General features: G+C 45.5%; 1 protein-coding gene across 6 annotated transcripts in view; it reads left to right on the top strand.

Moving 5' to 3' along the window:
* Window positions 1-14653, top strand: part of PIK3CD (phosphatidylinositol-4,5-bisphosphate 3-kinase catalytic subunit delta) — a 47132-nt gene that overhangs the window by 31112 nt on the left and 1367 nt on the right. For 5 of the 6 annotated variants that reach the window (XM_083628549.1, XM_083628552.1, XM_083628550.1 and 2 more), the window contains 12 exons: window positions 651-710; window positions 1660-1827; window positions 2723-2844; window positions 4844-4987; window positions 5674-5773; window positions 6592-6770; window positions 8234-8346; window positions 9550-9628; window positions 10387-10554; window positions 11930-12053; window positions 12676-12821; window positions 14222-14354. In XM_083628549.1, the coding sequence (XP_083484675.1) occupies window positions 651-710; window positions 1660-1827; window positions 2723-2844; window positions 4844-4987; window positions 5674-5773; window positions 6592-6770; window positions 8234-8346; window positions 9550-9628; window positions 10387-10554; window positions 11930-12053; window positions 12676-12821; window positions 14222-14354 (1536 nt within the window). Of the gene's footprint in view, window positions 1-650; window positions 711-1659; window positions 1828-2722; window positions 2845-4843; window positions 4988-5673; window positions 5774-6591; window positions 6771-8233; window positions 8347-9549; window positions 9629-10386; window positions 10555-11929; window positions 12054-12675; window positions 13461-13860; window positions 14355-14653 lie in introns of all 6 variants that reach the window. The other variant, XR_014551618.1, reaches the window with a different exon arrangement.

Here is a 14653-nt window from a genome sequence, read left to right as displayed (position 1 = left end):
ATTTACCCACTGCTTGATTGGGCAGCTTACAGTGGGAATAAAACATTAACATCAGTAAAAATAACTCTTTAAAACATTGAAAGAGATAAAAATCAGCAATAAACTGTGTGTGATCTGGGCTGGAAGCAGGCTGGAAGCTAGAGAGACAGAGGTATAACCTTGCTCTGTGCCTGATGGAGAGGCAAGATCCTGTTAACGCTATGAACCCCTCCATCTTACACTCAGGTTGTATATGTGTGTAAATAAAGCCAAATATCCTAAAGACATCACAGTCTCTGCTGACCTAAATTCCAATTTAAGCATCTAGGACCCCTGGATTCTCTCATCACTTAGAGATTTGGGCAGAATTTAACAGTACAAATTCATACATATACATACACACACACACACACACACATATATATGTGTATATATATATATATATATATATATATATATATATGTATTATTCATATAAACCTTCATACATAACAGTTCCATACATTATTGTAAACCACGTTGCGTTTATTTTTCGTAGGGGAAAAAAGACCATGATTGCAAATAATAATGTTGATGATGATGATGATGATGGAGCCTTTATAGTAATAATAATTAATCACGACGGTGTTTAAATGTCATTTTACACATTCTGTTTTATCTTTGTGTTTCAGATCATGGAGCATGGAAGGAATGGGCAGTGCCCCCGGTACATGTCGGAGGATCCAGAAGAGGTGAGCACATCTTCCTGCGCATCCGTTTTCAAAACTAGTTCAACATTCCGTCACACCCCAGCGTGACCAAGGAACAGGAACTGGGGGTGGGGCTATGCAAATAGGAGCCAGTTGAATCTCAATCACTTGGGATCATTTGGGGTGCAGGATACAGTTAAGCTGGTGTTTTGCTGATTTATTAATGAGATGTCAGCACATCCCCTTCCTTCAATGAGCTCTGTTGTGGCAAGTGTGTCCATTGGGATTATCCTGTTTGATCTTCCCAACAGCCCTGTGAGGTAGGTTAGGGTGAAAGAGGGAGACTTGCTCAATGCTGTCCCATGAGGCTGAGTGAGGCCACGTCAAGTGAGGCCCAGCTAGACCCGATGCCATCAAAAGACAAATCAAAGCTTGTAGGCACTGCTAATCCTACTCAGAGTAGACCCATTGAAGAGAATAAACATGATTAACTTAGGTCCACTAATTTCTGTGGGTCTGCCCTGAGTAGAACTGACTTGGATACACCCCAAAAACCTGAAGATAGATGTTATCTTCAATATTATTTTTTAAAACTGGATGGCGTATCTGTTAGGGTGTCGGAGCGTGAAAAAACAAGTAGGTTCCCAACTAATAGAGCCAAGACCTCAGTCTCAATAACAGTTCATTTTCGGTTGCCTGCATGCGCAACACTATGCTACCCTCTCACGGCTTTAAAAGAGGATTAGTCAAATTCATGGAGGCGAAGGCAGTGTGGTGTAGGGGTTAGAGAGTGTCGGCCTAGGACCCTGGAGACCAGGGTTCGAATCCCCCAATCAGCCACAAAGCTCACTGGGTGTGACCATTCACTCTCAGCCTAACCTGCCTCACGGGGTTGCCGCGAGGATAAAATGAGGAAGGAGGAGGAGCTCCCTGAGGGAAAAGTAGGGTATAAATGTGCCAAGTCAATATTGTATCAATCCCCACGGTTCAGAAACAACAGCTGAAAGAGATTCTGGAGCGCCGATCTCACACCGAACTCTACGAGCACGAGAAAGACCTTGTGTGGAAGATGAGGCATCAGGTGCGGGACCAGTACCCAGGTGCCCTGGCGAAGCTGCTGGTTGTAACCAAATGGAACAAGCACGAAGATGTTGCTCAGGTGAGAAGTTCTTGCTTGGGAGCCAGGGCGGCAGTTGGCAGAGAGTGAATGTTTAGGTGTTGCATGCAGATGTTCAAGCCGAACATTGGTTCTAGAACCTCTATTTATCTATCTATGCATGTGTATATGTTTTTTTTTAAATGCAGAATTGTACAGAATGGCAGAATATGTGAAACCATGCTAGGAAAAACCGTTTTTTTCCTTCAAAGCCAACAAGTTAAAAAGAATCCGTCCTTCGCACAAGGGTGGGTGGCAACTCTGTTACTCCCTCCATCCTCTTTGATCAGTTGCCTCCCCCCCGCCATTGCATCCCCCACCTTCCTGTTTGTGGCAGTGGAGTTTTTGACACCAACTTCCTCTCCCCACAACCTCCTCCAAGCTCTGAGAAAGGGAGAAAGGTGATCCCTTCTGCACAAGGTAGCCAGCAGAGTGCTTGAACTGGTATGCTCTACTGCAGTAGCTAGAAAGATACTTCAGCTTAAGCCTTTTCAGCCACCCAGAAGGCCTTGCTCCATTCTCATCTCTTTCAACTGTTGTTTGTAGGGCTTGGTCCTCACAGGACTTTTTTTGTGCCTGACTGGAATGTGTCTAGCAATGCCTCTTGCTTGTCTAGAGAGAGGAAAGAGGGGTTTGTGAGCTGGTGTGGCAATCTAACGTACAAAGGCAAAAGTTTCGATTTTTGCTCTACCCACTTCCCCTGGCTCCGCCCACTGCTGGCATGTGGCCCCCGGGAGGTTGCCCAAAATAGAATGTGGCCCTCGGGCAGAAAGAGGTTCTGGACCCTCCAACAACCTCTGGACGTGTTCCAGTTTGTCAATCTTTCTTCTTTCCCTCCCACCACAAGTATTTTATTGTTTTCCGTCTGTCTTTTTTAAAAAAATTGTCCACTTTGCAGATGATCCACTTGTTACAGTCTTGGCCGGAGCTGCCCGTTCTCAACGCCTTAGAGCTGCTGGATTTCAACTTCCCTGATCGCTACGTGGGTTCCTTCACAGTCAACTCGCTGAAAAAGTTGACGTGAGTAAAACAAAAGTTTGCCTGATGTTACCCATTTGGCTAGGTTTATATGCCATTTGATAACACGAAAGGTGGCATGTAGCCAATACCCACTTATATTTATTTATTTATTTATTTATTGACAGCATTTGTACCCTGCTCCTCAGCCAAAAATGCTCCTAAAGTGGCTTACGTACAATCAAAACAAGACAGTTACTACCCTCAGGCTTACAATCTGGAAAAAGGCAAAAGAGAGAGGGATGAGAAATCAAAATCAAAACTTAGGCACCAGTTTCTAAGCAGTTGGCACAGTTCAGGGGGCACGGGAGGTGCCTGATGGAGCTAGGCCTCCAGCAAAGCGGATGGATGAGCCTTCTGTTTCCTATCTCTCCCACTGAGACAGCTTGGTGGTAAATGGCTGCCCTGAGATGACAGAGGATGCTTTAAGTGGCTGGCCTGCCACAGCAGAGCCAATGGAGTGAGTTCTGCTTTCCACCTCTCCCATTTCTGGAATGGCTTCCGGTTGAGGGGAGAGCTTGCCTAATGGAGTAGACCTGCTGAAAATTTACCGGGATGACTAAGTTAGGCCCATTAGTACTGGCTTTCTTCTTATATACATAAAAACTTAAAGTGTCGTCATGCTGCAGTTTGCGTAGCCGCCAATAGATGTTTGGCAAGTGGGGGCAGGTGAGCAACACAAGCAGCAGCCACAGACCCTATTTTGCATAAAATGGTACAAAATGCTCATTTTAAAAAAATAGCAGAAAGACCAACAGACTTTAAAAAACAGTGGATGCAATAAAATGACCAAAATATAGATAAAATCAATTGAATTTTTTTTATTTCCCCCCTGAAAAAAATACCATTTTATTGTTTCCATTTATTCATGCAGTGTGTAATCAATATTCATTTATTCAATATTCATTTATACAGTATGTAATCAATATTCATTTATTCAATATTCATTTATGCAGTGTGTAATCAATATTCAGCAATTCCACCCTTCCCACGGTATTTATAAACAAAAGCACATAATGAACTTCACAGGGCTAGGTAGGCTTGCCTAAACAAGGAAGCTTTTAGCAGGTGTCAAAAACAGTACAGTGAAAGTCTCTGAACCACACCCACAAAAAATTGGGGGTGGCAGGCAAGGAAACGTTGTGCGCCCCCTTGAACCCCTTGGTGGAAGGATAGGATAAAAGCATGAGGAGTAATATCAGTAAAACCAATTTGTTACATTCTGCACCTTCGTTTTTGCAATAACTTGGTGCCTGGTGTCAGTGCGTGTGTGTGTGTGTGTGTGTGTGTGTGTGTGTGTGTGTGAAAACATCAGAGGCTGGTCTGTTAAGGCAAATGGGGTGCTGCCCCATCAATCTCAATATCATCAGCCAGCCCCCCACCTTCTTGCCTTCTTGCTTACATCCAGTTCATCTCCCTGCTCCTCCTCGATCTCAGTGTTGCCCTTGTAGAACTCAGCAGGGAGGTGCATGGGGATAAAACTAGAATGAGTGGGTTCCTGCTGGCCCTCATTCTTGCTTTGCCTCATTTTTCTGCCCTACCAGTCCCAATGGGAACCAGCAAAGGGGTTGGCTAAGCAAACAAGAGGGCAGAAAGCTAACCCACGCCTACCCCAGGGTGGAGTCATGGGTGGTTATGGAACTGTCTGCATAACTCTCTGCCGTGTCCCACAAAGTTGCTGGAATAAAAGTTGAAACCTGTGAGAACTGTAACTGAATGTTGCAGCATGGAACGCTTCTGTCCGAGGCACACCAGCCAGCCGTACCCTTTCCTGTCGCTGGCTCTGGCTCCTCCTGCTGTCAGGCTCTGTGCCTTCTGCCCCAGCAGTCTGTCTCCCTCACCCACCCCCCCGCAATAAAAATAAATAGATGAAGGGAATAAGAACAATGGGGAGGAAGAGGTGGGTTTTCTGGTTTACAATAGCCCTGTGCTGCGTGTCAACTGATGCCTCTGCACTTGTGGTGTGGAAATGACTCCTCTGCTGCCGCCTCTCCTTCTGCAGAGATGCCGAATTGTTCCAGTACCTCCTCCAGCTGGTTCAAGTGCTGAAGTACGAATCTTATTTAGACTGCAAATTGACCACATTCCTGTTGGACAGGGCCTTATCCAATCGCAAAATAGGGCACTTCCTGTTCTGGCACCTCAGGTAAGGAAGTACAGTTAAAAGCTAACCACATGACATGGGCTGTGGCTGGGAAGGTATAAGGAATTTAACTCTTTCCTTATTCCCCGCCCCCCCCCCCCCCGGCCAGCTGTGGTCCCAATGAAAATCTCCTCCCTACCTGCTTGTTGTTGTTGCTGTTGCTAAAGACCCAAACTGTGTCAACTGATTTTAATATTGTATTTTTAATGTGGCTGTAACCCACTTTGGGACTTTCTGGTGAAGGATGGATAAAACCATCAATAAATTATAATTAATCAAGAATTAATTTTGTTCGCCTTTTAACCAGCATTTTCAACAGAGGCCTTTCTCTGAGGGCCCTCACTTGCTGAGGTGTGTTTGAACAAATGGGCAGGGACTTTTTCTGTGGTGGCTCCCACCTGACTTTAGAATGTATCCATCCCCATAATCACTGGCACCATCATTTTTATCATTTTCGGCAACAAGTTATTTCCATGGGGGCATTTTAAAGGGATTACCTTTGTCTGTGGCTTGCTTTGTGTTTGTTTTCTTAGTTTTTTTTTAAATTGTCTTCTGATATTTTGCTTTTATTATATTTTGTTGTTGTACACTTTGCCCTGAAACTCATTTTGGATGAAGGATTTTTTTTAAAAAAAAAGATCACCATCATCCTAAAATGTCAATTTCCTCCTCTCACCATCCCTGCTTAGATCTGAAATGCATGTCCCGTCTGTAGCCTTAAGGTTTGGCCTGATCCTGGAAGCTTATTGCCGAGGGAGCACCCACCACATGAAATCTCTGATGAGGCAGGTAAGTAGCTGGCTTGTCCTAAGGGGATGCTTGCACTTTTTCAAACCAGCAGGTTGGTACAGGGCAGGCCCCAGGGCTGGATTAACCATTAAGCAAAATAAGCATGTACTTAGGCGCAGGAGTCAGCAAACTTTTTCAGCAGGGAGCCAGTCCACTGTCCCTCAGACCTTGTGGGGCCCTGGACTATATTTTTTTTGGGGGGGGGGAGAAAAAAAGAACGAATTCCTACGCCCCACAAATAACCCAGAGATGCATTTTAAATAAAAGCATACATTCTACTCATGTAAAAACACCAGGCAGGCCCCACAAATAACCCAGAGATGCATTTTAAATAAAAGGACACATTCTACTCATGTAAAAACACGCTGATTCCTGGACTGTCTGCTGGCCGGATTGAGAAGGCAATTGGGCTGGATTCTTAGTTTGCCTACCCATGGCTTAGGGCATCAAGGGAAAAGGGGCACCACAGAAATTTTCCATTGTGATTAGAAGAAGTAGCAGGGGGGAAAATCAAATATAATTTTCCTTCTTACTGTAGGTTTTATTTCATTTTGAAAAATAAAGTATTATTTTGTGTTGTTTATATTTTGAATTATATATGGAGGCACCAAAATCTTCTAGGTGTTTAGGGTCTCTAAAGGTCTGAATACAGCCCCCGGGGGATTAAATAGCACGTTTATTTCATGTACAGAGGCCAAATGGACTGTCAGCGGGATCTTATTTGGACGCCTGAAACATTTCGAATAGAACAAAATAAGTTGACTTGGCTCTGGTTGTATTTTAGATTATGTAATTTTTCATTCTGCCTCCCGATGCAGAGCGAAGCCCTCAACAAGATGAAGACCTTGAATGGCATCGTCAAATTAAGTGCCCTAAAGAACCCCAAGCCTCAAACTAAGGAATTCATGCACACCTGTTTGCGGCAAGAGACCTACCTGGAAGCTCTCTCCAACCTTCAGTCTCCCTTGAACCCCAGTGTCATCCTGGCAAAAGTCAGGTAAGGCAGGGCTGGCGGTGCTCAGGCACGGGGCTGGATGTGGCCCTCCAGGGCCTCCCCCCCCCCGGAACTCTCCCTAGGTCACACCCCTTCTCAGGTCATACCCCTCAGCATCTCTGCCTTGCATCCTCCTGGCTAGAATGTGTTGCTGAATGCTGATAATGCCTTTCGCTTGCCTGGAGCAAGGATAGAGTAAATTTACCACATGTGGCTCCACCCCACTTGCCCCCTGGGCTGAAAAGGATTTTTCGTTGCTGACACAAGGGTGTACTTTGGATCGCACCAGAGCTTGTGGTCGCTCAGAGTGGGCCAATTTCATCTTATCAATTTCAGCAGTTTATACTGCCCAGGACCCAACAAAGTTGAAAAACATGTTTTTAAACAACCCAAGATGCTGTTTTAAAACATCAAATCAGGGAACTCACAAGGCCTGTTGGAATAATAGGGTTCTTTATCAGGAGTCGGAAGTTCAACGGGGAGAGGGGGTCTGTGTGATCTCTGCTGGGAGGTGGCTCCTCAGAAGTGTTTCCCCAAAACTAAACACACAGAAATGGGCCGTGCATCTTGAGCCTTGCAGGGGACCATTGACAGTGATTTCCCAGAAGGGCTCAGTAATCAGTAATACAAGGGGTTTAAGCAGCCCCTTGGACCCAAGTTGTGAAGGGCCTTATAAATTAGTACAACAACCTCAAATTTGAGCCAGTAGCAGTTGTGCAGCCAGTGCAAGCTTTTAAGCACCAGAGTTAAGTGCTGGCAGTCATCTGCCCCCACCAACTGTTTGGCTGTAGCATTTTGCACAATCTGGGCCTAGGATGGTGTAGACCCAGGAGGGCTCTGAGCTCAGCAGTAGAGCATCTTCTTTGCAAGCAGAATGACCCATTGGTGTTTCCAGGTAGGGCTGGGAAAGATTCCCTGCCTGAAACCCTGGAGAGTCACTGCCAGTCATTGCAGGTAGTACTGAACTAGATGGACCTAATGGTTTGACCCTGTATAAAACAGCTTTCTTTTGTTCTTAACGCCTCAAGGGAAGGGCTGTAGGTCACTAGTAGAGCACATGCCTTGCATGTAGAAGGGTCTGGGTTTGATCCCTAGCCTCTCCTTTTAAAGCAGGGCTTCCCAAACTTCGGTCCCCAGCTGCTTTTGGACTTCAGTTCCCATCATCCCTGATCACTGGTCCTGCTAGCTATGGATGATGGGTGCTGTAGTCCAAAAGCAACTGGTGACCCAAGTTTAGGAAACCCTGATTTTGAAAGAGCTGGCAGCAGGTGTTGGGGGGAAGATCTCCCTCCTTCTGCCAGCAGAGCAGCTTGACAACACAGCATGACTATGTGGAAAGAGTCTCTTGCGTCATTTAAAAGTTTTATTGTTTTCACCCCTTCTTACCTCCAAGCTTCTGCAAGTGGGTGGAGCTTTTCAGTTGGTTTTCATATATATGTGTGTGTGTGTGTGTGCAATTTTTCTAGTGTGGAGCTTTGCACTTTCATGGACTCAAAGATGAAGCCTCTGTGGATCGTGTTTAACAATGAAGAGATAGGCGGCACCAGCAATGTGGGGATCATCTTCAAAAATGGAGATGGTAAGGAAGCCACACAACAGCTTCTTGCTGGGTTGGGGATATAGGAGGAGCCTCTTTGTCCCAGGGAGACGCCTCTCCCAGTAACAGTGGTCATGTTAGCTAAGACGCACGTAGTTAAACTATGCAGCTGGCTATCACCTCTCTGTTTGATGCCGTCTGTGTGTAGTGTTTTTACAAACAGCGATATGGCAGGTCCTTGCTCCAAGCAGCTTACAGTTTAAAATAGACACTGGGAAAGAGCAGAGGATGTGGGAAATTAGAAGAGTATGTGATTATTTCAACTACGTTTACTCTGGCTTTGTTACAATAAAGTAGGAATGAGTTTGTTGTCCAGCAACATCTGGAAGGCTGCAGGTTGCCCATTCCTGGACTTAAGGCTCCTAGGACCACCTTTCAGGAAAGAGGCTGCCTGCTGTGTCTCTGCATGAGTTCCTGCTCTGGCTTTTTATTGATTAAAACTAATGAGTTTTGACAAGGTAATTAAGAGGTGTGGTTGCATAGAGGCTGTTCTGGGGCATGCACATATCTATCTACATCCACATTTGTGACAGTTTGCAGGGTATTATATATTTACCTCTTGATTTGGCTATTTGCTTTTAATGTGGATTTTTTAAAGCAACCCTGGAATTTTATTTCCACTGTTGACACTGCAGGGTGTAGATTAAGTAAACAACATGCCGGCTAACATACAAAAAACCGCTTTCCTAAAGAAGGTACATATCTTAAGTTGGCATGCTAGTTTCCTAGCACAAACATTGTGCATTATGCTGGTAATCTTTTTACAACAACCTTGTAAAGTAGGTCCGTATTATGATGCCCAATGAACAGGCACCAGTTTTCCTACTGCTAGGTGAGTTCGTGTTGACAGAGGCAAGATGTACAACTTAGGAGACTCCTCCCTAGGTCTCATCAGGCTACGTTTTGCTATGTTAGCCGTGCCAATCAGTTGCACAGAGTCTACTCTGAGTAGGACTAATGCTGGCTACAACCCTTAATCTCTTAGTCACAATAACTTTCCCAGTTTTAATCATCAGAGCAGCCTAAAACATGGGAATGCACAAATCTGCATGTTGTTAGTGCCCCATTGTGGCCAAATGAAGAACACACAAAGGCAAATGTTCCCATCATCATAACCACTGATGAAATGGGAGAAAATCATGGGATGAATAGAGAAAAAAAGAGAAATGTTTCTTAATTTTTCAGATCTCCGTCAGGATATGTTGACCCTGCAGATGATCCAGCTGATGGATATCCTGTGGAAGAAAGAAGGGCTAGATCTCAGGTGAGTTCCAAAATAAATAATTATGATGTTTATACGCCCCCCCCCTTTCATCCAAGGTCCTTAAGGCTGCATACATAGTTCTCTCTTCTCTTCTCTTCTCTTCTCTTCTCTTCTCTTCTCTTCTCTTCTCTTCTCTTCTCTTCTCTTCTCTTCCCCCACCCACAAATTTTACCTTCACAACAACCCTCTGAGGTTGATTAGGGCTGAGAGATCCATTTAGCTACCGGTCCACAAAAGGCTAGCTTGGGGGTCTCACTCCTGTCTCTCTTGATATTTGCAAATTAACCCTGGGTGTAGTGGGGGGCGTTTATGTGTATAGGGCAATGGAGTGGAAGTCTCAAACCAGGCTGCTAATGGTGCGCTACCTCTGCGTCTGCTGCACTCAGAGCAGACTGGTAGCCCAGCATAAAATGGCACTTTTAAGGCACAGAAACTCAACTGTCCAAGCATTCTGTCACCTGACTGCCTAACAGCCAGTCCTGGTATACCAGGGTATATAAAAGCCCTTGCCTCAGGGGTTGCCCCAGTCTTCAAAATACCTCTCTGGCATCAGGACAGCCTTGAGTCCCTGCTCTCTTCCCCCAACTGTGACCATGGCTTGGGTGACACACCTTCCTTCCAGGCCTTTTAAGAACTGGATCTTTTTGGCCATGTACCTGCCTCTTGCCCACTTGGGCTGGCAGTGGCTTCCCTGCAAAACACCCAGAATTTTTTTAAAAGGGTCCTGACATCTTCCCCTCACTCTTACCTTCTTTAAGGATGACTCCTTATGGCTGCCTTTCCACGGGAGACAAGACAGGGCTGATAGAAGTGGTCATGGACTCAGACACGATTGCCAACATTCAGCTCAACAAGAGCAATATGGCGGCCACTGCCGCCTTCAACAAGGACGCCTTGTTGAACTGGCTGAAGTCCAAGAACCCAGGGTAAGTTTTTGTATTATTGCAGGGGGTTGGAATACATGGCCCCCTCCTAAGTCTACAATTCTATTTCCTTACTATGACTACTGTTATTTTTAAATTATTGTTAGAGCAAGTAAGAACAGTAGGTTGTATCTAAGGCCTTTTGTTCCATTAGTGCAAGGATTTGAGTTCACACATGGGAACTTCTCTCTCCGCCCTCCACTCCACTCCACCCCCAGATCTTCTCCATAGGAAGGAGGGAGGTTGTGTTGTGCTGACATATATGCTTGCATGAATGGAATGAGGAGCTTAGTGCTGCTGTGGATACAAGCACACAAATATAAATCAAATTGCAAAATGGTTCAGTGAGGGTTAAAAAAAACACGACTTCTCAAATAGATGAAGGGTCACCAACCTTTGATAGGCTTACTGGACACATGCAGAATTTTTAACCTGGTGCCTTGAGTTCATTGGGAGCTTTGAAAAGTACATAAAGCTGAAAGAGGAAGTGGGAAAGAAAGTCACTTACCCAACTTCCTCCAGTCCTATCTACTTTCCAAGGGAAAAAAATAACCACCCTCAGCACCTCGTGAGTGTGGGAAGTTGTGTGCATCACACTATCAGCCGCAGCAACAGATCATCTAAATACCTGGATAAATAAAAATGTCTTTTAAAAGATGGCTTAAACCCATTAGGGTTGGCCCCTGCCAGATCTGTGAAGGGGAGGCTGTTGTGTAATGAGTGCTGCAACTGAGAACATCCCTTCCCGCATTGACACATTATGTTTGCTGTTTGGGGCTGGGTTAAGAAGGTGTTTTACCTGATCTCTGTGTCTGGGGCTGGTATATATGGGAGAAGGCAAACACCACCACCCCAGCACCTACATCCTATTTGTGGTTGTAACAGAAATGTATGGGGCATACACACCATACATTTAAACCACATGGTTCCACCCCCCCAAAGAATCCCAGGAATTGTAGTTTTTACCCCTATAATTCCCAGTGCCCATAACAAACTAGTTCCTGGGATTCTTTGGAGGAAGTCATGCTCTTTAAATGCATATGGTGTATGTGAAGCCATGGAGAAGTTGGCCATGTTCTCTGACCTAGCTCACTCCATTGTTATTTTGAATCATTTGATTTATGTCCCACCAAGGAACTCGAGGCGACGGGATACATGGTTTCACCACCTCCCCATTTTACCCACCAACAACCCTGAGAGGTAGATTTGGTATGCATCGAGCAAACTTCATGACGGAGTGGGGATTTGAACCCTGGTCTCCCAGGTCCTAGTCCAGCACTTTAACCACTATACCACACCGGCTGTGAGGTTACATTGCCTTGCAAGGATGAGCTCCAGCTTATCTTCAGTGGGTTTTTGTTCCCTGCCTGTTGTGTAGCGATGCGCTGGACCGAGCCATTGAGGAATTCACGCTCTCCTGTGCTGGATACTGCGTGGCCACCTACGTGCTTGGCATTGGAGACCGCCACAGTGACAACATCATGATCCGAGAGAACGGCCAGGTATCGGCAATCTGATACGCCTTCAAGGGGCTATGCAGCTGGTTAATTTCTTCCCACCTCTTTTTGGATCCTCTCAACAACCCTGTGAGGTAGTTTTATACCGATAAGGAAAGTAACCCCTTGAACTTCTGTAGTGGCTTTCAAACTCTCCCACAAGGAGAGGTTGCAGCGTTAAGGGCTTTTTTTAAGAGAGAAAGGCTACACATTAGCAGCTTGTAAATTTACACATGGCATGGAGACAGCAGCTAGATAACCCCCCCCCCCCGCCCATTAGAACTCGCTTCTGCAGTAGGTAGTGATGGTCACCAACTTGGGTGGCGTTAAAAGAGGATTGGACAAATTCGTGGAGGGGGCTGCTAATGGCCTCTAGCCATGAGGGCTATTCTCTGCCTCCACTGTCGGAAGCAGTAATGCTTTTGAATGCCAGTTGCTGTAAACGGCAGATTTGCTCAAGGTTTGCACTACCTATTGTGTAATTTCTTAGTGCAGAATTTATTGGTTTTTAGAATGGTGCAAGTAGGGTCTGTCTTCTGTGTTGGGAAATTCAAGGCCGTTGGGACGATGCTGCCAGGCTTGCAATTAGAAGCCCTAACCTGCTCTCCCCCCCCCCATTTGTTTCCAGCTGTTTCACATTGATTTTGGCCACTTCCTGGGAAATTTCAAGACCAAGTTCGGGATCAATCGCGAGCGGGTCCCTTTCATCTTGACCTATGACTTCGTCCATGTGATCCAGCAGGGCAAAACCAGCAACAGCGAGAAGTTTGAACGGTAAAGGATGAGCTCTGTGTTGAAAGTTGCCCCCGATTTGCTCTGGCTGGGCTCTCCCCTCCCTGACTTGCCTGGGGCTTAGGGTGGAATCAAGGGCTTTATTTTATGTCCAGGGCTTGGAGCGGCTGGTAGCTGAGAAACAAAGCCAGAGAGATGGACTACATACAATGGATATTGTGTGTAAAAGGTATATGCGCATGCACAGTGAGGGTCTGTGTATAAAATCTCTCTGTGTATTAACACCTGCATACAGGAGGAAATTTATGGGCTGCACCCAATGTGAGTCCTACTCAGAGCAGACCCACTGAATACACCCACATATGGTGCTAACACGTAAGTCCGTATACAGCTCAGAACCAGGTTACTCGAGAGGCTGCCTTGTGCCTTACACACCCAGTAGATTGCTGCAGTCTGCGGGAGGGTTTCTTTTGCAAGTTCCAAAGACTTCTGAAGTGCACTCTGCAGTAACTCAGAGCAGGGCATTTATTGTGGATGCCCCTTCTGTGGAATAGCATTTCAAGATATGGCAGGAGCCCACCATGTGCACTTTCGGAAACAGTTGAAGACAACCCGTCCCGCCCCCGGCTTGATGAACGGTCTGTAACACACGTTAAGGCCACTTGCTAGGGTTTTAGTCTTGTTTATAATAATCATAATAATAATAATTTATTATTTGTACCCCGCCCATCTGGCTGGGTTTCCCCAGCCACTCTGGGCGGCTTCCATAGAAACCAAAAATACACTAAAATATCACAGATTAAAAACTTCCCTGAACCTGGTTTCAGGGGAACCAGCCTTAAGAACCAGCCTTAAGATGTCTTCTGAATGTCAGGTAGTTATTTATCGCTTTGACATCTGATGGGAGGGCGTTCCACAGGGCAGGCGCCACTACCGAGAAGGCCCTCTGCCTGGTTCCCTGTAGCTTTGCTTCTCGCAATGAGGGAACCGCCAGAAGGCCCTCGGCGCTGGACCTCAGCATCCGGGCAGAACGATGGGGGTGGAGACGCTCCTTCAGGTATACTGGGCCGAGGCCGTTTAGGGCTTTAAAGGTATTCGTCGTTTTTGTGTGTTAAACTGCTTTTAATTATCTTGCATGTAATACACCTTGAGACTATGGCTTAGAAGGCAATTAATAAATCAGAGGTGTAAGAGGTATTACAAATGATCTAATTATACATTTGCTTGTTTTTATAGACGGTGTGTGTAGAGTTGGGTTCTGGCAATGGGCTGTACTAAGCAGTCCACAAAGCCCATGAGTTGCTCTATGTATATGTTGCTGTGTACAATTGTATCTAGTGCAAATCCTAGTGAAATTAAGTTGTGTGATTTATTTATTTATCTGGGAGGGAAGCATTGTCCTCCCTTCCATCCATTTCCATTCCATACCTTTTTCCTTCCAGATTCAGAGAGTACTGCGAAAGAGCCTACATGATCCTCCGATGCCACGGCCTCCTCTTTCTACACCTGTTTGCACTGATGAAAGCAGCGGGGCTGCCGGAGCTAAGCTGCTCCAAAGACATCCAGTATCTCAAGGTGAGAGAGAGATCAGGCAGGTTTCAAGGGAGCCTTAAGGTCAGGCGAGGACCCACCTTTACAGCAGGCTGACCCTGTTTTTCCCAAATTCCGCCCCCCACAGACCACTGAATATTTCTGCCTGCCACAGCAATTGTTAGGTGCTGCACGATTTTCAATCATGTTTTTGTAGCTTCATTTCTTACACGTTGTACTGCGTTTACTATTCCATAGAACACAACAAACTATAATATGTAAGAAATGAAAGCAGCAATAAAAACAGAGTTAAAAATCAACATGGATATGGAGCATGGACAATG

Source organism: Podarcis filfolensis (genome assembly GCF_964270895.1).
Source record: "Podarcis filfolensis genome assembly, chromosome: 8".
NCBI classification, from domain to species: domain Eukaryota; kingdom Metazoa; phylum Chordata; class Lepidosauria; order Squamata; family Lacertidae; genus Podarcis; species Podarcis filfolensis.
This window is presented reverse-complemented; position numbering and strand designations above follow the sequence as displayed.